Here is a 27,368-nt window from a genome sequence, read left to right as displayed (position 1 = left end):
TTTTTTTTAACAACAACAACAAAAAAAGGCAGCACACTTTTTTCAGGATTGTGAGCGAATACGACTCAGGAGACTTCCCAGAGGTAAAGCAGGTCTCTCCCATTTCCCTCATGAGACCCCGCGTCTCCCCGGCTGCCGCCGCTCTCTCGCTCGCCAGCGGCCTCCTTTCCCCCCGACACGAAGCCCTGTCCTGATTAACGCTCCGGTGTGGGCGGCCCTGCGGAGGCTCAGGCTCCCATCTCGGTGTTGAAGTGGTGCCACCGCCTCTAAGGTAGCGCCGTGAACGCAGTGTCTCGGCCGCGCCCGGCCGGCCGCTGCCAACCGCCCCCCCCCGCCGCTCGCGCTCCTTTCCGCCCGCCGCCTAGAAACCGGACTCTAACATGGCGCCGGCCGCCAGCGCTGGTGGGCAGGTGAGCGGAGCGGCGGCCTCTCCCCTCACCCCCGGCCCTGCGCCGCTCCCTCGCCTCCCGCCCGGCGCCGCGGCCACCCCTGACGCGGCCCCTCGCAGCCCGCCCGCCCCCGCAGCGCCCCCGGCCCGGCCCACCCCAAGGGCGGGCGGTGCCGGCCTCGCCCCCGCGCTCTGCTGGGCCGGGGGCGCGGAGGAGAGGGGGAAGCGCGCGCCGCCGTGCAGCAGGTCCTCCTGCGGCGGCGGAAGGAGTTAACCGCCTCCGCTCGCCCTGGCGGCCGCGGGCGGCCTCGGGCGGCCTCGGCACCGCCGACCGCCTTGGGGCGGCAGCGAGCGGCTCGGTTCCTCCGAGGCAGCCGGCCCCTGCGCAACAGCCTGTCCTTCGTGGGAAGGGTTTGGCCGGGATACGCTGCACACCTGAGCTCGGCGGGAGCGGCTGGGGGCCCTGCCGGGGCCTCGGAGTGGGGTGGGGTGATGTAGAGAGCCGGGTCTGGCTGGGAAGGAGGCTCCCGGGGCGGTGAGGGAATGAGGCGATCTCAAATAATGCAGTTTGAGAAATGCAAATTTTGGGGCACAGTCTTCTGAAGCGTGACTTGCGAACGCGGTTTCTGGGGCTTCTGTTCCAGCAGTAGTGTGCGGTCCCCATCGGTATGTGTGGCAGGCGCCCGCTGTCTGCAGTCCTTGGGGACAGACGTCGACATGCCTGGGGTTGTCACACAGCTGCTTTTCTCCAGACGGCACCTTTTGTTCCATCTGTAGGTTTTGTTTGTGTAGAAAGAAAAATAACGGCCATTTGTGCCAGATTTTTCCCCTACCTGGCAGCTGCAGTCAGGCTGCCGGCCATAATTGAGTTCCTGGGCAAATGGCCACTGTCCCCACATCAGGGAGTGAGCGGCTGGTGTGCACTGCGAGTCCCGCAAGCTCCTGTGCATCTTTTGTTCAGAAAGATTTTTTTTTGCAAGTGCATCCACAGTTATTTTTTGTTAATATATATATATTCAGTACGCCCAGAACATGCTGCAGTTATTGTGCAGCCAATATAGGCCGCTCTGGATGTGCCCAACGGTGCTTCCAGGCCACTTTGTATGTGCAAAGTTGTAATGATTTTGTGTTTTAAGCAATAGTGGTCTTAACGATGTTGGGCATAATAGCTCGTGTAGTAAAATAATTTTTTTTCTGATAGACATTTTACTTTTTATCAACCACTAGTAACTGAGATCCATAATGTTTATGTTAGTAGGATTCATTGCTTTTACAAATTATAGCACATCAGTAATACACACTCTGAAAAACAGAATTGTGCCTACATTTTTCAACATTAGATGTACAAGCAGAGCTTTCTGGATGCATAATTTTAAAACGTTGTGTGCAAAAAGAAAAGTTTCATAAAATAAAGTTGCAACTGTACTGCAAGGTAAGCAGTTTTCTTGATCACCCTTACTGAGTTGGCTGACCCGAGAAGCCCATTGTCCAGTCAACAGACATTACTTTTTTACTTCATTTCTATGAACTATGATTCCCCACAGGAAAAGAAAATTAGTGTAACATAATTTTTGGAGTATTTTTATCAATTTAAGATAAAGACTGCTAATTTAATATCTCTTTATCTGTCAGACTACATTCTAGTTTGCAAGATGCTGTGATGCATATATTAATTTTGGGGTGCATATTAATTTAGACATTGAATATGCATATGTTATAATGTAATGAAACTATAATTATGCAGTATATTATGCTGACAAATGTACTGTATACTGTCAGGCGGTAGAAAAACAGCTGAAGATCTGTGGCTTTAAGAGGAATGGGGATGTTTCGGTGTTATATCTGGCTGGACAGTAAGTAAAATACGTTTCTCTGGCTTTCAGTAAAAGTAAATGGTAACCTTTCATAGTTCTTTCTGTATCAGATATTGTCTGAACATCATTTATATGTAAAATATCAGTAAATCATATTTATACCTAGTCCATACATGTTGTGTAGGAAGAAATGGTGAAGTTATACTGACATACACAGCAGAGCTATACTCACAGTGGTTAACTGCCTAGATATGCAGTCCTTCTCCAGCAACCCAGAATTGCTCGAGGGTCTGTAAGTTCACAGAGTTGTGCATGAACTTCTACCACAGGGAGCAGAAGAGTGAGGCTTAATGGGCTGATCTCTGCCTGTTCTAACTGGCTCGTTAAGCTGGGTGGAAAGAGTAGCAAGAAGGCAAATGAAAAAACACAGGACCTGCCCAGTCTAAGAACTGCCAAATTTCTGACCTCCCTGAAGAAATCTGTTATTGCAACAGTAAAACTCATTGGTAGCACCTTTGAAATTACCTGGATCTCTGATACTAAGAATTGAAGGGAGGGCAGGGCAACATGAAGTGAGTGCAAGTACAAGAACACTTGTTTAGGACTGGCAGTACTGATCAGAGAACCGATCTCCTCTGAGAGCTTTATGAAACAGCTTAAGATGTAGGGCAGATGAGAAGAAACCATGCTAAGTGAAGGAGGGGAAAGCTTTCATGAAGCTGTGGGTGATCTAGGTTGATAGAGGTGTATGTTGTAGAATGAATATGCTGAGAGGCTACCGTAGAAAGATGGATACGTGACAGGGCATACTTCAAAGTTTTTGAAAAGCATACTTTGAATTTCTGGCCAGGGCATAATTCCAAGTGTTGCATACCTGTCTGCAGCCTCCCAACTGCATCTAGTGTTTGTATGGTTGATATCATATATAAAGAACTAATGTAGTCTAATAACAGGGACAAGGTGTTCAAGGTCTGTAGGTCCTATGAATGCAAGAAAAAGGTGTTAAGGGATTTCAGTGTTCTCTAGCCTGTTTTTAGTGGAAATCAGGTCATCTTGAAAATCTAAATGTGCCCACTGGTATCTTTTAAATTCCTTAGCGCATCTCCTGATTTACACTCAGAACATATTTGATGCTTTGTGAAAAGAAAATGTAAAACATAGTTACTGTTAAAATTTGTGTATTTGTATTTTAGAAAGAAGAAAACCTACATAAAGAATCTAAAGGATAATTTTGAATAATGATAAAATTACAAGATGCATACATATTTTCTTAAAAAATCAAGACAATTATTATAATGCATATGTGTAAAATAATTAAGACTATATACAGTCTTGACAGATTTTTTTTTTTTTTTTTCAAATGCAAGATTAGAAAAGGTGTCCACTCACCCTTTGTCTGTATCTGGAGGGTTAGTTGAAAAAATTTAAGACTGTGTATACAGTCTTAATAGGCATATTTTCTGATTTTAAATACTTAAATGTGTGCCCCCACTGGCTTTGGATTTTTTTTGGTATGGAATAAAAAGAAATGTTCAGATGGCAGATATAGAAGTGATCTATCTTCCCATTAAACCATTTTGAGAAACATGATGCAAGATGGCTTCTTTGATGATTGGAGAGTAGTGAATTCCTTTTATTCTATACCAATTTATATAAGCCTTGAACCTCAGCCAATCTCAGTATCAGATCATGCCTCTTTAACTGTTGGTTTGACATGATTTTCTGCTGGCTAAAATAAGAAAATGAAAAAATAATAATTAAAGTCAATCAAATAAGAGGGAATGAGATTATATTTTTAAAACACTACTATTAAAGGGACATGAAAAGATGTACTTTTGGACACTGAAAGCTGTCATCCTAGGAAAACTGATTAACTTAGCAGTAGGTACGAAAAGAATGCTGCAGGCCAAAAAAGGATCAGTTTGTAAGAGACATGCAAAGTCTGGAAGGCATACAGAAAGGGACAGGCTCTTTTAAAATGTTAGAGGAATTAAGCTCTACCTGGGGCAAATTAAATGCCTTAATACCAGAAAAAGAAAAAACAAAACAGATCAAGGCTTAGAGATAGTCAGGATGAAGCTGCTACTAGAGAAGGAGTAAAGCCAATTAAAATGTAAACCTGTAAACTAGGTAGAGGATGGCAGTGACAAAGACTTTGAGGAAATTTTGGCTCTGCTACCTGAAAAATAGTTCAGGGGTGTACAGGTGGAACGATACAGAAGAATTAGATAGTAGCTCTTTAAGAGCTCTGTATGTCCTGTCAACACTTATCTGCTTGTCTTTACTACTGGCAAGTAATGTATTTTTTTGGTTACTTGTGACAATAGACACGTAAGTATGTATTTGCAGGGTTCATTTTTATGGATTATTTGAGGAAGCCAAATAAACAGTTTAACAAAGTATCAGCATGGGATAATCTGATTTTCAGAAATACAGGAGAACGAAAGTATAGCACCTCAACTTTGTAGGGTTTGCTCTTGACAGATTTTTTTTTTTTTTTCAAATGCAAGGTCAGAAAAGATGTCCACTTCCCCTTTGTCTGTATCTGGAGGATTTGTTGGAACAAAAAATAAAAAAAAAAGGGAAACTAGAGACTAAGCTTTACAGTTGGAAAACAGGCAGATTGTTTTTGGCTGATGATGTGAGGTTTATTTTTATCAATCCTGTTAGTTTGCTTTCTGAAACACTGGCCCTAGTCTTGCAACATGTTAAAATCCATGAGGAAAGATTTATTAAGTTTTACTAAGTTAATTAAGTTTTAATAAAATTTGTCATGTAAAGGTCATCTATAATTATTCTAGAGGAAATCAAGAACATTTATTTAAAGCAATGAAAAATAAAGAGGAGCAATTAGCGAAAATTACTCAGCAACTCACTAATATTCTCTGGTTAGTAGGTAATTTGTTATTTGTAGTACACTAGCAAGCTCAAAGTTCTAGATACACAATTAAACGAAAAACCCTACCAGCACGTAGGAGATAGTTCCAGCCTCAGTAGGTGTGCAGTTTTATATTTAAAACCAGACTGTTAATGAATATGAGTAAATACTAAGTTTATATGAGGACAAAAGAGAAGAGGGGTAAAAAAAAGGTAAGAGATTTCACAATATGCACTATTATAATAAAATTATAAAATAATAATAAATGTACATTTATGTGCTTGGTGTCTGTCTCTTCTGTTGGCTTCTCTGGCATCATGGCTGGACAAACCACACTGCACCCTCAAAGATAAATTTCCTTTTAGGTGTGTGTCTCCAGGATGCCAAACTCCAGTGTGTTCTGAGCAGTTTCTACAAACTGCAAAGTACATGGGACTCATACTCCCTGGGAAAATTAATGCTGTTATAAAAAAAAAAAAAAAAAAAAGTGTCAGTTTGTTCCCATTTCTTTACCACCTGCTGCTTTGTTATGCTTCCAGTTGTGTGGAATGTTTACACTGTCTCTGCCATCTTCTTTACATCTTTCTCTGCTATGATTGCTACAGAAGTGTGGCTTTTTAGTGCTTGTATAAGATTATTTATTAAAAAAACCCATTTGTAATGTTAATAAATTTGTTACTTTTTTTTTTTCTTCCACCAGAGGACTAAGAAGTATCCCAAGTCTATCACGGTTTCATAGGTTAAGGTATTTGTGGATTAACAACAATAAGGTAATAAGGTATTCCTTTAAAGAGCAGAACAATGCATCTATACTCCCTGATTATTCTACCATAAAGTATTATGTAATTGTCAAGCTAATAAGTTATTTTTAATTTCCAGGCAAATTTAACTAATCTAAATATGACAGTTTTGAAGAAAGAGTGTTTTGCTTTACATTACAGAGCATAAGATGATATATTTTCCTTTAGATTCATATCACATTTATAAATTTTGTGTATTTTAGAAGCTGAGGTTTTGTGCTAATACCTTAGCAATAAAAAGAAAGATTGAGTATATTTAGAATGAAGTTATTGTCAAAATTGCCTGATAGCATGCCGATACCTGAGGTCTAGGATAGCAGCTGCCAGTGTAGCTCATAGTAAGTATACCCTGCCCACCAGAATGGGCAGCTCTTGGAAGAGACCGAGGGGTGATATGGCTATAAGGTATTGTTATAACAGCTTCTGGGCTTACTAGTTTTTCAGAAAAGGAGTGGACTGCAGAAAATGCATAACTTTTTTTATGTCCTTGCAGACATGCATAGTTTATTTCCTGGCAGGCTGGTGGTTGAGGTGAGACTCCTTTTCGCCCTCACACACAAAATAGTGACGTGTAACTCTCTCAAATGTGCTTCTGCCTGTGCACAGGAAGTAGCACTGCAGTGCTACGGTTGATGGGGTATCTATCTTCTGCCATTGAACATTTTCTACCTGAACATTTTCTATTTAAGAGAGATTTCCACGGGAGTGGTTAGAGTATGACATTGGGCCACATTAACTTCTCTTGTTTCCATTGCACTGTATGGTCCTAAATCAGTTACACAAGCCACATGCCTTACTTTGTCCATCTGTGCAAATCTAGATTATAGCATTTATTATATCCTGAGGGGTTTTAAGACAATGCTCTGTCAAAATCTCTGGACACTATGGTTTCCAGCCAAGTCTAAGGACATTGTATCTTACACAAAATCATCTAATTTACAGTAGAAATCTGTAAATACATAGCCAACCATTATTAAATGGTTGAATTGAATCTAAACCTTCACCATTAGCCACTGGTAACTAAAAAGCAAGAAAAGTGATAAAACCCACAAATTTCTAACCTGCTTTTAAATATCTTACTGTACAATAGTTTACATGACTTTCACAATGGGCTCAAGTTCTTAAAACACCAGAATTGCTTGCTCAGATAAATAAGTAGCCCTGTGAGCATCAGAAAAAATAAATTTACATTCCATGTCACTTAGGAGCTTGTGTATGTATATCTGCTGCCCCAGGCTAACATCAATTATATAGCATCTTATGTCAACTTCGTTGGAAGACCTGTGGTTATCCAGCTATTTTCAAAAAAAGAAAAAATATGGATGCATTAAAAGGTTGAACTAAAATCACAGGTATAATAAAACTTTCCCTTGTATTTCTGAAGGACACTAAAGAATAGGAGGAAATGGCCTGATGACTAAGTAGAACTGATCTTGCTGGCCATAAAAGATAAATAAATCTGATTTTTGCATAGATCTCACTTTCCTACATACGCAGTAACCAAGAGCATTCTTCTCTTCTATATAACTTGTGTGGAAATGTAATTTTCTATATAACTGACGTGGAGAAGCCACTCAGTGGCTTTTCTGAGGAGAATTCTCAGCTAAATGATCTGATAGGGGGAGCATTTTTTTCCTGAACTCAGACGATCAGAGATCTTGTTTTCTTTCCTTAAAAATGCATCACAATAATTTTATCACAAAAAAGTAAATTTCAGATGATCCTAAAAAACCCAAACTTGTCAAAGATAAACATCACTATATACAAAAGGTATATGTGGGCTTTATACCATACTATACTATACTATACACTCTACAAGATACAATAATTATTAAGAATAGGATTTTTTTTTTTTTTTTAGAATATTGCTGTTTTCACTGAACCATTTTTTTTTGAGGTAAAGCAAGACTCAGAGAATGGTATTGTTTTGAACTTTAAAGTATTTTTTCCCAGAGAATTTCAGAGAACTTTAGGAATGGAAAAACCTCTGTCTTATTTTCCTCCTTCCAACTTTCAGATACTGTCAGTACACAGAGCAAAGCACATTTGTTTTAAAATCAGTGGCACAATTCAAGTACTGAAATCATTCCCCCACTATCAAATGACTTTCCATCACAGAAATTGAAGTAGTGTCAGGAATAAAATTCTGTTTATTGTTAGTGCATTTAAACTGTAGGATAAATACTTGGGCATCATTAGTACTCCAGTTCTCAACTATTACAATGGTCAGCTTGTCATCCCATTGCATACACTTTACTTTGTATTGAAGTCAAGGCAATATGAGAACTGAGCCTCTCCAAGCAAGGGGGTGACATTTCATAGGGACTGAAGATAATCCTTTACTGGGAATATACCCATACATACATTTTATTCTGTAATTGTAATTGATTCTGTAAATCTGATTAAATGTAATTTTTGGAAATTTAGAACAAATACGTGCCTTTGGACCTGCTGATGAAGAAATAACTTTAAGACTAGATGCTGATGCAAGGATGTATTTCGGGAGTACTTGTAAATCAGCATAGAATTATTGCATCCTTCAAGGGTATTCTCACGTGCTGACTAATGCCCAGCAGTTTCTGAGCAGCAGCCCAGCTTTCCCACTAGTTTATATACTGAGCATGACATCATACAGTATGGAATATCCCTTTGGCCAGTTTGGGTCAGCTGTCCTGGCTGTGTCCCCTCCCAGCCTCTTGTGCCCCTCAGCTGGCTGGCCAGTAGAGAAGCTGAAAAGTCCTGGACTTAGTGTAAACACTGGTCAGCAACAACTAAAACATCAGTGTGTTATCAATGTTATTCTCATCCTAAATCCAAACCATGGCACTGTACCAGCTACTAGAAAGAAAATTAACTCTATCCCAGCTAAAACCAGGACACTGTGCTATGTGTATTTGATATGTAAATGTGTAATTAGTATCTCTAATGAAGGTTCAGCTGTCAAGAGAATCCTTAAACCAAGAGTCTTAAACAGAAAGGTAAGAAACTACCTATAGCTAGGTAGTTTCAGTATAGCCAAGAGGCTGTGTTTATACTTCTCCAAAGTTAAATTTAGACTGATATACAACAGTTTTCCTAACTCTAATTTCAGATCCAAGATTTAGACTTCTTGATCAAAAACTATTGCTTGACTGAACTCTATCTCAACAATAATGAACTGACAGATATATCAGGTATGAATATTTTCTTTTTAGATTGTTGAGCAGAGGCCTGTACTTTCTTTTCTGTGTATTGGCATTCAAATTTATAAAAGTGGATGACAGCAGGTAACTTAATGATTGAAAGCTCCTATGTATGCGTAACAGTACATGTTAATTATTTTCTTAGAGATTTAATTGTTCCAGCATACTTGAGTAGCAATAAGGTGATAGGTTTATCCTGGTGTAAGGGATGAAATGTCATTCACTTTAATGTCAGGCAATTGTAAAATATTTTTGATCTTGCATTACCATATTTCATACCGAAAGTTAACACGGAAGGCTCTTTTTATATGGTGATTTGTAGTCCTCTTGCTGACCAGGTACTCTGTAAGCTGATAGAAGTATGTTTTGAGAGCCATTTATGCTTATATGATGAAAAACTGATAGCAGTGCTAACAGACTTAACATAAAAATAAAAGGGTAATAAATTAGTAAGTTGTCCCATTTGTAAGGTAGTGACTAAGATTCTGCAGTTTCTTCATGATATAGTTACATTTATAATCAGAATTATTTTGCAAAGGTACTGCAAAACTGTTTTATTGTAAAATTGTATCATCTACCTTGCACTTTTATTTCAGTTTTGCTTGCTCTTGTAGATTAAAGTGGCTGTACCAGACTAGTGAATTTGTGAATGAAGAGGCCAAAGCATAATAAATTTTTGTATATCCTAGACATTTTTAATGTTAATATTTTACTTTTCTCAGTCCCTATGAAATATTGGGATGAGAAATTACATTGATTAGTTTCTGTGAGATTTTGAGAAAAATGAATGTTTGAAAGAAGAAACATATAGGCACATGAGTCAAGTGCAGAAGATAACAAAATATGCATAAATAGAAGGGCAAGTATCATTGGTAGAGAAATGTGGATGAGAAATACTGTATAGAATTTGGAAAACGAGATGTCTATGCCTGATGTGGTGTGAAGCTGTGAACACATAGTCAGGGTCAGCCACAACAACATTTTGTAGTAACTTTTTAATACATTAATAATTATTTGAAATTGAACTATTTTCTAAGGAATTCACTATTTATTGTTTGTGAGGCAAAGGTAAGGGTAAAGAGAAGTGAAGATGAATTAATCAAAGATTACTGGGATATAGGAGGAAGGAAGAGAGGAAGAAGAGAGGTTGTGGTTGTTGATGAGGCAAGGGTGATGGGGACAAATGGAAGTAACTGGAGTGAAAAAAGCTAGGCATACGTTCAAAGGATGTGACTAGAAAGATGAAAGGGATATTGAAATCTCTGATAATTATTTTTTCACTAATATCATGCAAGGTGTTACCAAAAGGCAGGCATAGATAGATAATTAGAATATCAAATTCAGTGTGCAGCGTAACAAAGTAATCATCTAATAAAGGTAGTGAGGTACAGTGAGAATAATTGTTTTTCATTTTATTTCAGGTGCTCTGAAACACTTACGTACGTTACAGATTCTATTGCTTCACAACAACCAGTTAAAAAACCTTGGCAAAACAGTGAAGGAATTGAAAAGAACGATAAGCTTGCAGACCCTAAGTAATATCTTATTTTTATTTTGCAGAACAGTGAGCAGTAGTTTTTTAATGTTCCTTATCAGGATGTTTCTTGTCTGTTTCCGCATCATTTGCCAATAACTTTTGAAGCTAGTTATCAATTTCAACCAGATTTGACAGAAGAAAGCAATCTCTAAGACGTGAAAATTCCACAGAGAATACCTCAACTAAGAAAAAACTGCCAAATAAGTTCAGGAGTTAACTCTTTTTGGCTGCTGGCTAGCCAGTCTCCTGGAGGAGTAGCTTGGAGGCAGTCAAAGCAGTTTACTACTACCTTTTTGTAAGGGAACATGGGAATACAGTGAGATTATCACAGAGGTGAAGGGTGTTGAGAAACAGGTGTTATTGTGTGAGTGATAGGCTGTAGAACCCAAATTCCTGCCTCATTAATTCTGTTGCTCATAGAACTTACTTTCTGCATCTTTTTGGCAGACTCTATGGAGTTTCTAGAGTCTAAGAATAAATATACTTTAGATATTAAGTATAACAACATCTATTAAGTAGCATACTTTTTGATATACTGGCTGGAAATAAAAGTAGTGTAGGCTCTGAAATTTCAAATTAAGTTATACAAGACAGTGTTGGCGCCACTAAGTTACTATGTAAGAATTAGCCTCCAGGGAAAGTAGGATTATATGCTATTAACCTATGAAAGTGAAAGTGTAAGCAGTCTTTTTCCATGGTTCCTAAAAGAATGTCATCATACGTCATGCCAAACGCTCAGTACTTTGGGAAAACAGGAAACAAGTTTTGTGTCTTAGTGACACAGTGGAGGAGAATGTCATCAAGCCATGCCTCCTTATGTATTCAAAAAGTTGAATGTCTGATTGCAGGAAAGGAAAATACAGCTTGAAAAGTACACTTTCAATTGAACGTGACACTGGGACAAAACTAAAAACAAATCAAGTGTTTATGAAGACAACATGCTGGGCAAATTACTGTAGTTTTTTTCATTATATGCAAGATTGAAAAAATAGTCCATTTAAGAATATCGTTGTTGAAAGTGATTAGGCAAAGCCTGGACAGACATCCTATGTATGAATGGTGCAGTCACTTGAATGTAATGTTGTGGCCCTACCAATTAACAAGGAGCTTCAACAAGCACAGGGAGTTTGTTGTACTTGTTGCAACAACTTGTTGGAAATAAAGACAAATAGCATGATAGTTAACATACTGCTGAGTTATGATGAATGGCAGTCAAAAAGAGATAGTGAAAACTGGATGCATATTGGACTAACCACCACCATAGAAAAGCAAGTGTTTAAGAGAGCTGTCAAACAATATACAGAATATACCAATCTACCCTGATAAAAAAATTGTTCTTTAGTTCAAAGATATGAAAGTAAATGCTAATCAGTGGAAGAAACTTAACTTTACTGTCATTCCTTTTTGACCTTTGCAGTCATGAAAAAATTGTCAGTGTGTTTGGTTCAAAGAGAATTCGTGATACGCAGTTGCCAAATTAACAGTACTGTATTGGTTTAAGTAAATTACAGCAGTAAGTGAACAAAATACATTTTTGAAGTCATATCCTATATACCGTATCTTATTACGATATCATTTGCCTACTTGCAATATTCAGAAACATGAAATAGATGCAGAATTTGCACTGTGTAGCTTTGAAAAAGCCTGTGCTCATAATTCACCTTTATAAAATAAAAACTGTTTTGGGAATGGGAGAGTTCTCACTGTTGTGAGGTAGATCTTTTTTATTGCCAGGCAATCCAATGAAAAAAAACCAAACCAAAAAACACTTGCTAGTCTTCAACAGAACTTCTGGATGCATAATAACATTTATTATTTTGTAGCTCTTGGGGTCATTGGAACTATTACAATGGAGCAGCCTAATACACTATCATTGTTCGCTTCAGAAATAGCATCCAGCTGCCAAAATGTTGCATTTCTCTTCCTTAAAGCTCTCTTGTGATTTTTAGCCACTGCCCTACACTGGATTTATAGCATAATACTATTCTTCGTCAGGCGTTTAGGGCAGACACTCAGCTTCTAAAGATTTACTGAGTGCGTTGCTCACAATTGCAGCTTTTTGGGAGAAACAGAGGGTTTCTTTATGGGCTCACCTTGTGCTCACATCTCCTTTTTGGAATCCAAGATTTTTGTTATGTACTCTGTAAGTTGCCTCAACTGATTTATTATCCACAGCTGATAACATCTTGCTCCTAGACCTCAGAAAACTCCTTTTGTTCTTCAATATGTTTCTACCACAGTAGTTCCTTTCTGCCCCATGTGGGTTAGGCATACTGTTTTCCTACACTCCAAATAGAGAAAACAGACAAAACTGTGGAGGAAGAAAGCATTATCCCTAATTTCTAGAAGTAAAATTGCATGACCTTGACAAGAAAGTAGATAGCAGAGCCAAGAATTGATCCCAGATGTTTTGTAAAATAAGACCATCTTGATCCATACAACTGTTGGATTTATTGTAAGAACGAGCAGTAGAAAAATTCATATACTCTAAAACAAACCTACAAATCAGTGTTGATGAGGAGGGACGTGCTCTAAGTAGCATCCAGATTCAGAAGTACTTAGTAACAACCCTGGTGTGTGCCTTGGAAAAATCTGTCTTGAATCTTCATTCCATTCTACTGCCAAATGTACCTGCTTTTAGAGATCTTTCTGAAACATTTTTCTCTCTGGAATGCTATCACATATTTTCTTGACTCAAGAACAGACTTATCAGATATATACTTAATATTCTTTCCAATTAACACTTTCTAGAAAAAAACAGCTGTATACTAGTTTGGTAAAAATGGAACTTTCTTTTGCTGCCACCTTGTGGGTCCCTTAGTGCTTCTAAGTACAGTGATTTTTAAAAATTTCTTAAAGAATTAAAATATTTTAAGTTCTCCTCTGAATACATGAGCCGACGTTTTCTGTGTAGGAGATACTAAATGCCCATTCCAGCCAAACTGCGCCCTCAGTATAACTGCTAAATCGCATCAAGCACTGAGCCCTCTTTGGCAGTCATACTTACCCCAAAGGACATCTAATGGCATCTTGTAGTTTACAAATCTGTGTGGAATATTTCCAGACTTTTTTTTCTTCTTCTTGTATCTGTTATTTGCTTCTGCAATACCATCTTTCCCTCCCTAACTGCTAAAATTACATATAACAGGATTTTTTACCCTAGAGTGAATAATGGCCACAGCCTCTCCTCAAAAAGAGAAAAACAGAGCAGTGTAGACTTTGGTAGAAGTTCTCAAAATTATTAATTTAGGATTATTTTTTTTCCTCTGCTCTGATCTCAAGGTAGCGGCCTCCTGATTATTTTTATTGTCTCAGAAGAACGGCATTTGTAATAAGGAGAAAAATAACATTATTATGTTTTTCATTTAGGAAAAAAACTCCCACCCAATGACACTTGTTTGTTTGCTAGCTGATCTGGGAGTGAGCCAGTTTTCAATTTTAATCAACCTCTGATATCACTGTCATGAAATAAACTAATCTGGCATGTCAGCTAGGCAAATGTTCCACATCTGGCAAAGCAGCAACACAGCATTGATACCTGTCTCTGTGTTGCAAAATTTTGGGTATTCAGGTAATGTTAACCAGAACTTAAGTATGTTAGTCAAGTTGTGAATGGGCTTTTGGCGCTTAGTACCTCAATTCTCAATGAAAGTTAGTGGGATCCAGGTTCTCAGGAACTTAGGCCCTTTTAAACATTTACTCTTCAGTTTCTTAAGTTTTCAAACTTATCACCTGTCAAAATATCAGAAGACTGGGTATTTACATTTTATATTGTGTCTATGGGATAAAAAATGTATATCAGCTATGATAAAGCTTTAGGTGTCCTAAAGCTCATCTAGTTCTAATAACTCTCTCCCCCTACAAATTTTGTGTCTTACCTCTAAGCTGTCACACCTAAAAGACTACTATTATTTAAAATAGGCATCACCTAACAATAGATAAGAAAATCAAAGGCAAACACTTAGTGTTTTTTGTCTGTATATCATAAAAAAATAGAAAAAAAACTTTAAAAGTTTGGAATGCATGATGGCACTTTTACTCAGTTCTTGCCTGTGGTATTTTCATACTCTGCAATAAACCAATTCTTGCAGTCTGTGTTCAGTTGAGTAATTTTGCATGTGTAAAGAGACTGTGCTTTGTTTGCCCAGCATAAGAACAATTTGAATTTGATAATATTTTGTACAATATCTTTGGCTACTAGTGATTTTTCATTTTCCTGTATTGCTAAGTTAGTTCTTTTTCTTTTGCTGGGCTTGTTTTTTTGTGATGTTGTTTGTTTTTTCTGTATACATTTTGCAGACCTATTCCATAACCCTCTGGCACAAGACCCAGACTACCGGCTTTATGTGATATACTTCCTTCCTTCAGTACAGCTCCTTGACAGGAAGTGTAAGGATTGCATTCCTCTTCTTACAAAGCATTGACGGTTGCTTTTGATTTTAATCAGTTTGGAAAAATAGGTGAATTAATCTTGGCTGTTCTTTTGCATGTATTTGTTGATACAGCAAAAGTTCTAATGAACAGAATTATTGCAAAATTTGTCAAGCAAATAGAGTTCGCATGGCATAAACAGTTTACTTTGCCAAATGCTTTTGATTTCTTGATTTTAAATTGTGTACATTTATCTTGTATCTTGGTCTATACATTTTGGGGTAAGATGGATAAAAGCCTGTGCTTAGAAACATACACCTAGATTTGTGCATTCAAACTGCTATTTTCACATGGTGAGTGTGTTTACTTAGATACAGATAATATCCTCACCTATGTACATGTTTCTGTACAGTTTAAATATATATATATGCACATTTCTTGATGAGGTACATGGTGACCAAGCTTTCAAATATAAATCTTCATGAATGATCAAGAGATCTTTTGCAGCTTGTCTACTGTAAATTCTACAGAAAAAAAAAAGTATCTTAAGAATAATCAGATGATAAATCAGTCGATCCATAAACATGCCACAGTGGATCCAGAAAATCAACTTTGGTGATTTTTGTCTCTGGTGTTTGGAGATCTATGTGATTGGCAGGAGGACTGAAAGTTACTGGAAAGCACTGAGAAAGGTGTTGATTCCCATCTCAGCTCTACCTCATAAGAAGGTAGCATGGAGAAACAATGTAATATTGAAAACCTGCTTTCCAAACTCTAGGAGAATCAAGATGCAGGACTTTAACAAGGCAGCCACGGGACATCTGCAGGTGCTGGCAGGCTGTGTAGCTCTGTCACCAAGAAAAGGTGGTGGATGGGCCACAGCATGTGTCAGGGGTTGATGAGGAACTGCTGGATCTGACCACATGGCCGTTTGCTTACACTTTCATTTTGCACTGATACCTCCAGTCTCTTGAATATTTGGTCTTGTGTTACATCTGTGCTTAGCACGTCTGTCAGGCCGTTTTATTAATGATCATTTTTGACTAGGGAGCGATGACTGAAGCTTAATGTGCTGGAAAATATGTGTTGCATTACAGCTCTAGAAACACTTCTGTAAAACTTCCTGGACTTAATCTCCTAAATACAGTTATACTGTAATCAGTCCTGGATTAAGACTTGAGGCATTAATTTGTATCAAGCCGTACCCTAGACTTTCTATTTAGTGAACTATTTTTCTAACATTACAAAGTTTCTTCACCATCTGTGGAACATTACCACAGCATAGTCCTGGCTGTCTCCTTTACACAAGACATGTGCTTACACTTCTGTTACCTCCAGGCATGACTACTGTAGTTCCTTCCTAATTGGTCCCCTAGACACCATGACTTAAAAACTTCCCTAAATTCAAAATGCTTCTGCCAGAGTTAGTTACTTTTCTAAACCTTTAGCTCACTTATGTTCCATAGCTGAAGTACTAAATTAGTATGCAGTTCATATCATTGAAGTTAAAATCCCCTATTTGATCTAAAAATCTCAAACTATTTGTTTAAAATTTAAAGTTATTTTTGAATTAAAGTGCAAAACAGGAAAATTTGAAGCCTTAGGACATTCCTGTTTCCATTTTGAATTGTTGTGAAATTATGCAGATTTACACAGAATCACAGAATGGTAGGGGTTGGAAGGGATCTCTGAAGATCATCTGGTCCAACCCCCCTGCCAAGGCAGGCTCACCTAGGGCAGGTTGCACAGGAACGCATCCAGTCAGGTTTTGAAGGTCTCCAGAGAAGGAGACTCCACAGCCTCTCTGTGCAGCCTGTTCCAGTGCGCTGTCACCCTCACAGTAAAGAAGTTTTTCCTCATGTTGAGGTGGAACTTCCTGTGCTGCAATTATGCCCATTGACCCTTGTCATATCACTGGGCACTGCTGAAAAGAGACTGGCTCCACCCTCCTGACAGCCACCCTTCAGATATTTATAGACATTGATAAGGTCCCCTCTCAGCCTTCTCTTCTCCAGACTAAACAGCCCCAGGTTTCTCAGCCGTTCCTCATATGAGAGATGTTGCAGTCCCTTAATCATCCTCATAGCCCTCCATTGGACTCTCTCCAAAAGTTCCCTGTCTCTCTAGAACTGGAGAGCCCAGAACTGGACACATACTCCAGATGAGGCCTCACCAGGACAGAGTAGAGGGGGAGAATAACCTCTCTCGACCTGCTGGTCACACTCTTCTTAATGCACCCCAGGATACCATTGGCCCTCTTGGCCTATTACACCGCTATTGTTACAAAACTCTGCACAAAAAAAAGTGAATCACCTTCTGCATGCAGATAGATAATACCAGCCTTTTAAGTTGGTAGAAAAAATAAGATTTTTATATCCCTTTTAACAGCAGTTACACAAAGAGAAAGGGAGTCAGCGCTTCATCTTTATAACCGTGAAAAGTCTTATGTCATGCAATCAATAGCTTTTGGAAAGAGAGTAAATATACCCCTGAGGACTACAGTGGGATCTAGCAGATGCACTCAACCAGCCAGAAGACTGATGATGCCCTCAGGTATTTACAATAATGTAAGGAAAAGCATACATTTTTAGGTGATTTGAATTAGAAAAAGTTCTTTTCATTCATCTGATAAAAAGTTACTGGTTTTAGTAATAACATATAAATGCATCAGGAACTCAACCAAATTGCTTGATTAAGTAGTAGTTTAGCAACAGGTAACAAATGAATCCTTCTACTAAGAGTATTATGGCAAGTAAGTTCTAGTCACTCCCTGTATTTACAGAATTGTCTTTAAAGATAGCTGAACTAACAGTTTGTGTTTTTTCAATATGTGTCTTATGAGTGTTTAGTTTTACTTTTATTTATTTAAAAACATCTCAATACACTTCTAGGACGAGTCTCAGACAGTGATCAGCATCATAGAGTTTTGATGCCCTCTAGTGCTTTTATAAAATAATCTCTTGAAAAAAGTTATTTTCTTCTAAATAATGTTTTAAATTTTACATATCTTGCCTAGTTTTGTAAGCACATTCCTTTTTATGCTTGCCAAGCTGAGAATATTTTAATGATATCTTATAATAGCATATAAAGTAATTTTTAGAATTCTTAAAACATTCAGATCTGGAAGACAGCGTGATCCTGGGACAAGAAAGCAGGTGAATACCACCTGGAACCTTGTGACTTGTACCATATGGCAATCCAGAACAAACATTGAAATCCCACACAATCTCATCTGCTTTCTTGATGTTTTTAAAGATAAGAAAAACAATATTGTGCATAGATGACCGAAATGGTAGCATTTTAAACAGTAGTGTAGATGAAATTTGGAACAGTAATAAAACACCTGCACTTTTTAAAAAAGTGTATATCACAATAGTAAACCGGAAAGCAGTGTATTTAACAATAATTTTGAAAAGGTGGGTAAAAAAAGATAGTTTATTTGTTTATTTGATAATGTATTTGTTTTGGTGATAATTATCAAAGTAGGCACACAATTGTCTTTATCTCTATCATGTAATCATTCACAAATATAGACAGTGACATTATTTTTCTGTGAAAGAAAAAAAAAAGCATGGAAATGTATGTCTATGGGAAATAAAACACAAGAACTACATAAACGTAAAAAAACCCCCAACAGATACTTGTTTCCACAGTAATTGAATAAAAGATGATCTTGAACATTTCAAGTCATCTGCTAGTTTTCAGTTCATTTGACAAGTAATTTAGGATCAGGATGGTAATCCTCAGCTAATCAAAATGCTGTACAGCCATTAATGTCTTAATTTGAACTTTTTGTTATAGGTTGTGAATTTGGAAATCACACAAATAAGTAAGTAATTTTTGAATTTTTTTTTCTTTTGCATCACTGAAGCATTTACTGAATTTCTTCTTCTTGTGCCTAAAAAATACCCTAACCAGAGGAAAAGTCCAGTAAAAATGAGCTTTTGAAAAAATTTCTGGTCTTTGTATTTAACATAGTTGCAACTCTATACTATTCTGATGAGACAACCTACCTGCTGCTGTCTGAAATGTAATATTGAAAGGTATTTCACATTTGGAAATGGGTATATAAAAATGCTATTTATTTATAAGATCAAATACTGATCACTAGAAAAAGCACACTTTATGTATTAGAGCATCAGAATAGCTGTTCTATATTGTGGCCCAGAAAACTTTCTTCTGACTGGCTGTTCAAAAATACGTAATCTCTGGAAAATATGACTTGTAGAATGAAACTTTTTTAGTCTGTACATGATGCTACTTTTATTCTGTTCGGTTTCAAAATCATAGGAATAAATGTGAGACATCTCTGTTAACCTCTGTATCTGGATTGAGGCACTATAAAGGTTGCATTTCAATGTGATGACATTTTTAGATGCTATCTTTATAAGAATAAATTAACAAAACTTCAGATATCAGGCTTGTTTTTACTTTCTAGCTTTACATGTGAAAATATTTGAAAAAATTATTAAAGGAAATAATAAAAGCCTACATATGATGATATCCTTTAACAATTTGAATTTATATAGCTACTCACTTGGAGTATAGCTCTTTACAAGAGTCAAGCTAATTTATGCTTAAAAATGAATTCTTACCTACTTTCAGCGGAGTTAGCTGTCCTCATTGATAGAATGGATGTACAGCTTCCTCTCCGTCTTATGTAGATGTTTAGGCTTTGCAACGTGCCTTTTCATGACCAAGTGTGTTATACTCAGTGGAAATAGTCACATGGTTTATATTAGGTGTGTGTTGCTACAAGTACATCTTTATGAAATAAGTTCTTATAAAATCATACTTTAATACTGTGTTGGAGTTAAAAGGTTTTGGTCTAACATGAAGTCCTTGTCAATTCTGGGTTGATGTTGTGAGTCTGCCACATTTTCTCTCCCAGACTGCAGCTGTGGCAGGATACAGGAACAACAAAAGCTCGCAGTGTTCTGGATTCAGAGCTTGGAGAAGGGATATTTGCATGGTGGCTAGTTAAAAGATCCATGTTGAAATAAATGTGCATTTGCATTAATGGGTATCATATCACTATGAAATCATAAAATTAGTTTTATGATTGCCATTGAATCAGAGCATTAAAAGTATACAACAATTATAATTTTTGTGGAAAAAGAAAGCAGTGAAAACAAAATAACATTTTAAAGTCTACTATAAATGTATTTTAAATAATTTAGGGCATGATTTTTTTTCATTAGAATCTTGTGATTCTGACCTTTTCTCATTTTGTTTTGCTTTCTTAAATGTTGACAGAAGGAAGCCTTCCAAACATTTAAAATTTTCAAATCATCACTGTTAGTGTCATTATGACTTCTACCTTCAGTTTCTGCACAGACCGGGTCTAGTAAATCAGTTCCAAAGTAATTTGGAAACATTCAGATAATGTGCATTTGCTTTGTTCTTTTTGCAGCATTCCATTTGAGAACCCTGAAGATGCCGTTTTACTGCGGGCAATGACAAGATCTCTAATGGAATTTTCCTCTGTTGACTGGAACAAAGTGGCCACCTGTCAAGAAAGACGGCTTGAAAACAAAGCGGAAGAACCCCATGAGAAGCTGACAGTCCAGTTTAGATGAGTGCTTTCTTCCTTAATAAAAAAACTATTCCTCTCTCTAGTGTGAAGATAAGCCTCTTAAGCAAGTTAATGTCTCTATAAAACAAGTACACTAAACCATGCATCTAATTAAATGAGCTTCCAGCAAAAAAAGTATTAGTGTAACATTCCGTTTATCATCAGAATATAATATGGAGAGTGAAGAAATTAAGAAAACAAATTATAAATAGTGCAGTGCTACAATAAAAGTTGCTTGGAATGAGATTCTCATTCTGAGACTTCTGTTATCAGAAATTATTAAAGCTAAACAGCATGTTAGTTTTTAAGAAACTAAGGATAAATAATTTCATTCTTTACAGTTTCTACTGGAGAATTAGACTTACCATGTTCACTGGCAGTAATTTGTCTTCCTCCCTCAAAATAAAGATATGAGAAAGCAACCATTAAGCTTTTCTCATTTCTGAGAGGGATTAAAGTTTCAATTTGCTAATTTGTGTGCTGCATGAATGCACTGAAAACTCTTAGTTTTATGAGGATACTCGTCTGGTCTCAATACAGTGGAACCATGAGCTCTTCAACATGCTGCTAGCTAGCTCTTGTCTGTGGCTGCTGATACTCTTCCAGGATGCAGGCCTCTGCTTACTGGTCCTTTTGTAGAGACAGGACTTGCCATACACAAGGCACTGCCCCAAGACTGCTGACTGGTTTTAACACACTCTCTTTTATAACCACATGGGTCATACAATGCTGTAGCTCTACACCTGATGCTTTCAGTTTCTAAAGTCAGTTACCACTAAGGAAGCTAGTGGGACATGTGCATATAGATGGAAAATAATACATTTCCTCACATCTTTCTCCCTTCATTCTGCCAAAGGCTTCAAGTCAATGCTATCTGATGTATCAAAGCCCTCTTCAACCTGTGGCATGTCTTCTGAGTTCCTTCTTTCTCTCTTAAGTTAGCACAGAGTCACAGGACAGTCTAGGTTGGCAGGGATCTTTGGAGCTGTTGAAAGCAGGTCTGAGATTAGGCTATCAAGTGCTCTGTCAAGGTGAGTCAAGTATTTCCAGTGAGGGAGGTACCACCACTTCTTGGCAATCACTTACCGTGTTGCACTCCAGAGCATTTTTCTTATATTCAGATGGAGTTTCACCTGCAACAGCTTGGGCCTGCTGGCTACTATCCTGTTCACTGTGCATCCCCCATCTTCTCTATAACTATCTTTAGGTATTGTAAAACTGTGATTAGATCTCCCCGAGTCTTCTTTTCTCTGGACTGAACAAAGGAAATTCCTCCAACCCTCTGATCATCGTGGTGGCACCCTTGCTTGGAATGCTCTTGGTTTTTTAACATCTCTCTTCAACTGAGTTGACCAAAACAGGACACAGTATTCCAGATGTGGCCTAGCAACTGCTAAGTGGAGTAACTACACCTTTGGTCTGATGGCTGTACTGTACTTTTGTCTTCACCGATGCGTGGCACCATTTAGCTTCAGTGCTGCCAGGTCATACTGGTGGCTCTAGGTGAGCTTGCTGCCCACCAGGACCCCCAGACAGATCGCAGTCTGTACTGCTGCTTAGGATTACTCCATCCCAGGACTTTATCTTTGTTAAATCTTTAATTCCTTTCACTTTTTTGATATTAGATGCCTGCCTTTTTGATTTCAACTTCCTCATTTTTCTTGCTTAAAGTTCCATGTACTTTGTAAATGCCCTTAAATTAGCCACATCTTTGTGGTTTTAAAAGGTAGATCAACACCTTGGTTTTGATTATGTTTCAAGAATCTTTAATTTCTCAAATTGAATCAGTCTACAGAAAAGCTAGACCAAACTGAGCTTCAGCTAACATGTTTTTGTAAAGAGGTCCTCCCTAAGTAACTGTCCGTTAGGATTTAGTAAGCATAATCCCTAATTTGTCTTGAGTCTTTTGAACTCTGACAGCTGATAATGCTCATGGAGGTAGTCTATGATGTAATTGTTGCATAGCTGCAATTTCACAATCCCAGAATCTGTAGATTTTACGTAGACACGGAAAAGGCTGAATTTAAGAGAGTTTTTCTGAAAGCAGGCTGTATCCCACTTGGAACTTGGAGCTAGGCTAAGGTAGTAAGCAATGTCATTTCAGTAAATTTGATTGATTTCAAATTTTTGTATCAAATTAGAGGCACAGTATTTCTGGCCTGGGATATTTCTCTGCCCGTCTTCTTTTGATTAAAGAAAAATTAAAGTCAAGAGGTTTCAGTTTTCTGCTCAGATAATGCTGCAAGGCAATGTTCCAACATACAGAATTTTATTACAGAATCACAGAATCGCAGAATCACTAGGTTGGAAAGGACCTTCAAGATCATCAAGTCCAACCATTAATCCAGCACCACCATGTCCCCTAAACCATGTCCTGAAGCGCCACACCCACACGTTTTTTGAACACTTCCAGAGATGGCGACTCCACCACCTCCCTGGGCAGCCTGTTCCAATGCTTGACCACCCTCTCAGTGAAGAAATTTTTCCTAATATCCAATCTAAACCTCCCCTGGCACAACTTGAGGCCATTTCCTCTCGTCCTATCACTAGTTACTTGGGAGAAGAGGCCAACACCCTCGTCGCCACAACCCCCTGTCAGGTAGTTGCAGAGAGCGATAAGGTCTCCTCTCAGCCTCCTCTTCTCCAGACGAAACAACCCCAGTTCCCTCAGCCGCTCCTCATAAGACTTGTGCTCCAGACCCCTCACCAGCTTCGTTGCCCTTCTCTGGACACGCTCCAGCACCTCAACGTTCTTCTTGTAGTGAGGGGACAAAACTGAACACAGGATTCAAGCTGCTGCCTCACCAGTGCCGAGTACAGGGGCACGATCACTTCCCTACTCCTGCTGGCCACACTAGCTCTGATACAGGCCAGGACACTGTTGGCCTTCTTGGCCACCTGGGCACACTGCTGGCTCATGTTCAGCCGGCTGTCAACCAGCACCCCCAGGTCCCTTTCCGCCGGGCTGCTCTCTAGCCACTCCTCCCCAAGCCTGTAGCATTGCATGGGGTTGTTGTGGCTGAAGTGCAGGACTCTGCACTTGGCCTTATTAAACCTCATACAGTTGGCCTCTGCCCATCGATCCAGCCTGTCCAGATCCCTCTGCAGAGCCCTCCTACCCTCCAGCAGATCAACACTCCCACTCAACTTGGTGTCATCTGCAAACTTACTGAGGGAGCACTCAATTCCCTCATCTAGATGATCTATAAAGATATTGAACAAGACCGGCCCCAGAATCGAGCCCTGGGGAACACCGCTTGTGACCGGCTGCCAGCCGGATTTAACGCCGTTCACCACAACTCTCTGGGCTCGGCCATCCAGCCAGTTCCTCACCCAGCGAAGAGTAAACCTGTCTAAGCCACAAGCCGCCAGTTTCTCCAGGAGAATGCTGTGGGAGACGCTGTCAAAGGCTTTACTAAAGTCCAGGTAGACAACGTCCACAGCCTTTCCCTCATCCACTAGGCGGGTCACCTGGTCATAGAAGGAGATCAGGTTGGTCAAGCAGGACCTGCCTTTCATGAACCCATGCTGGCTGGGCCTGATCCTTTGGTTGTCCTGCAGATGCCCTGTAAGCACTCTCAAGACGAACTGCTCCATAATCTTCCCTGGAACGGAGGCCAGGCTGACAGGCCTGTAGTTCCCAGTATCCTCCTTCCGGCCTTTCTTGTAGACGGGCATTACATTGGCAAGCCTCCAGTCTTCTGGGACCTCCCCTGTTAACCACGACTGCTGATAAATGATGGAGAGTGGCTTGGTGTCGTGGTTTAGCCCCAGCCAGCAACTACGCACCACGCAGCCGCTCGCTCACTCCCCCACGGTGGCACGGGGGAGAGAATTGGAAGAGTAAAAATGAGGAAACTCATGGTTTGAGATAAAGACAGTTTAATAAGTAAAACAAAAGCCGCGCATGCAAGCAAAGCAAAACAAGGAATTTGTTCACCACTCCCCATGGGCAGGCAGGTGTTCAGCCATCTCCAGGGAAGCAGGGCTCCGTCACGCGTAATGGTTTCTTGGGAAGACAGACGCCATAACTCCGAACGTCCCTCCACCCCTTCCTTCTTCTTTGTCCCAGCTTTATATACTGAGCATGACGTTATATGGTATGGAATATCTCTTTGGCCAGCCTGGGTCAGCTGTCCCAGCTGTGTCCCCTCCCAGCTCCCCGAGCACCCCCAGCCTGCTCGCTGCAGGCCAGCATGAGAAGCTGGACTGTCCTTGAGTACTTAGCAACAACTCAGAAGATCAGCACCTTATCAACATTTTCTCATCCCAAATCCAAAACATAGCCTCACGCTAGCTTCTATGAAGAAAATTAACTCTACCCTGACACTTGGCAAGCTCCTTTGCCAGCTCTCTCAGTAGTCTATTATTACATAATCTTTTTTAACAACTAATTTAACATTTTCCCCAAAGACTGTAGATTTTGAAAGGAAAATATACAATTTTACATGAGTGAATGTTAAAGAATTTTAACATTGCTTCTTGTAGTCTTTTTGAGCATATAGATGGGCTCAGAGAAGAAGACAATGAGTTAATTTATACATATATAATCTTTGATGGTGAAAAGTCCATCAAAACCTCTCAGATTTTTTGTCACTCCCACTGTTGCACACAAGTGTTCCAAGAATACATAGATTAACAAAAAACCCCTACTTTGGCATCCAGCAGCTCTTTATTATAACGTTCACATTTGTAGTTTGTAAATGTTGGGTGCTGTCCAACAATCCACAAGTCAGTAGAATCACCAATGGCCAACATGTCCACCTTACTTAAAAGGCAGTGCTTTCCATATACTTTTGAGCTTTGTCAAAAGGTTTGAGTCTGGTTTAGAGCCGTTAGTGAAAAAGGGATACTGTTAGCTTTTTATCTGCAAAGAAATACTCAAATTACAAAGGTAACTTCAAATTTTGCTGAGAATGCCCTTTAGTTAGATGGAGAAAAACCTTGAAAATCTACCTGCATCAAAAATCTAAAAGTGATTTGAACATGCAACATCTAGTTCACTAGAAGATATGCTCGAATAGTTTTAGAAGCTTTTATATATATTCTTAATTCAATCAGATTTCCCAAGGTGAAGAAAATGGTAGATGAGTAGGTATGAAAAAGCACTTAGCCTAAAAGTGAGTTAGGGAGCGAGAACTATGATGAAGCAGGCGACGTAGCTTCACAGCTGCTATTTTCATACATCTAGCAAAACAGCCGAAGAAGTGAGAACTCCATTTTTCCTAGTGGAGGGGAAAATCACACACCCTTGAAGGTGCAAGAGTCTGTCTGTTGGCTTTGCACTCCACAGCTGTGTTGCCATTTAGAGCCTTGCTTAAGGAATCAAGTCAATTGCATATGAATTTTCTTTTAAGCTCCTTATAAGCTACATGTCACATGAGATGTTTCCTCCAAGTCATGATTATGCAAGAGCTAGTTGCTGCTACAGGTTTATGCAGGACCTATTGACCATGATGTTCCAACAGAAGAGTTGTTGCCACCTCAAGCTGAGGAAGACAGAGGTAGCTCTGGAGCGTCCATGTGCACCAGGACCCTAGCTTGGATTGATGTTGCTCTCTGAGACTCTGCAGAGGCGCAAGTGTGGCAGCCTCTGCTCAGTGACTTTGAAGCCTTTTCAAGTTAGAATGTGAACACAACTGCGTAATCTGTGTCAACGATCCCACACTTCACACCTATTTATTCCCAATGTTCATAATTTCTCCTAATGCTTGGGCTTTTCTTCGTAGAAGCGTTGGATGGCAGAGTGAAAGCAGGATTTGTGCTGTGGCTTTTACACTTCTGAAATCATGAATCATTCGTCCTAAAGAGCTTACATTTTCAGAGAAACCTTAAGACACCCCAGTGAGCCCCAAATGCTACGTGTAGAATGGGGAACCAGCAGCACTTCTGCATTCCCAGATCCAAGAGTGGACAGTGACTGCATCATGACTCTGTATCTTAGTTCCAGGCATGCACCTCTTGCTTGCCAACTGTCATGAAATTAATCTTGTACACCCAAGCTACAGGAGGCCCATGCATGTCAAATGAGAACGCCACCGAATGTCCCAACAGGCTTTAACAGATGCAGTAAACAAGAATTGCCATTCATCTCTTTTCTTTTAAAAAACTTCCCTTTATTCTTCAGAATTTATTCTTTTAATCCTTGAAATTAAAACACAGATACATTTCCTGCACAGATGCATTTATGTATCCTCACTCTTACAGTTTTCAGAATATTAAACAAAAACTTTCAATATATTACATAGTAAAAAATTAACAGCATTTTTCCTCTGTTTTGAGGATGGTCCTTATTCCTCTAGGTTGAAGCATATTTCCATGTTCATAACACCAGTCATTCATCCAACAATTAGAGAATCTCAAATTTTGCCATCCTTATGCAGCAAGCGATACTTTTGGTTTTGGCATTCGCATTGATTTCACGAGACACAGTAGTAAAGCTGAGTGGAAAAAAGCATAGTTAAGGGAATCTATTTTCTAGATACGGTATTTAGTTGAAAGCCTAAGTGAAATCCCAGTTGTATCAATGCACACATGAATTTTCCCATTTAATTCACTGTGACCAGGTTCAGTGAGTGCAATATTAAACATCTTTTATGTTTATTCATAAACAACATCCCAGTGTGCTCTAAGGCACCTTTACCTGAAAGCTGAGATTCTGAAACCATTAGAAGCCAATATTCAAAATATTTTAAATCATTCTAGTCCTCCCTTCTTTAGACTTTGACAAACTTGGAATATTTTTGACCAAAGCAATAGTGAAGTAATTCTGTTGAAACTTCACAGTCAGCTTGAAACATCTGAAACAGCAGTATCGTTTAAC

At 38.9% G+C, this 27,368-nt stretch overlaps 1 protein-coding gene across 1 annotated transcript; it reads left to right on the top strand.

The window, feature by feature from the left end:
• Nucleotides 1-380: 380 nt before the first annotated feature.
• Nucleotides 381-20,549, top strand: LRRC72 (leucine rich repeat containing 72; the record flags this gene model as incomplete). Its single annotated transcript, XM_082014789.1, has 9 exons — nt 381-410; nt 2,168-2,241; nt 5,781-5,850; nt 8,972-9,053; nt 10,484-10,597; nt 14,899-14,988; nt 17,359-17,523; nt 18,772-18,799; nt 20,384-20,549. 9 exons carry the CDS (start codon nt 381-383, stop codon nt 20,547-20,549), a joined length of 819 nt encoding a protein of 272 aa, XP_081870915.1.
• Between the last annotated feature and the right edge of the window lie 6,819 nt (nt 20,550-27,368).

Source organism: Phaethon aethereus (assembly GCF_964289735.1).
Source record: "Phaethon aethereus genome assembly, chromosome: 2".
Classification (NCBI taxonomy): Eukaryota; Metazoa; Chordata; class Aves; order Phaethontiformes; family Phaethontidae; genus Phaethon; species Phaethon aethereus.
Note: the sequence above shows the minus strand (reverse complement) of the source record. Positions and strands in the feature narration are given on the sequence as shown.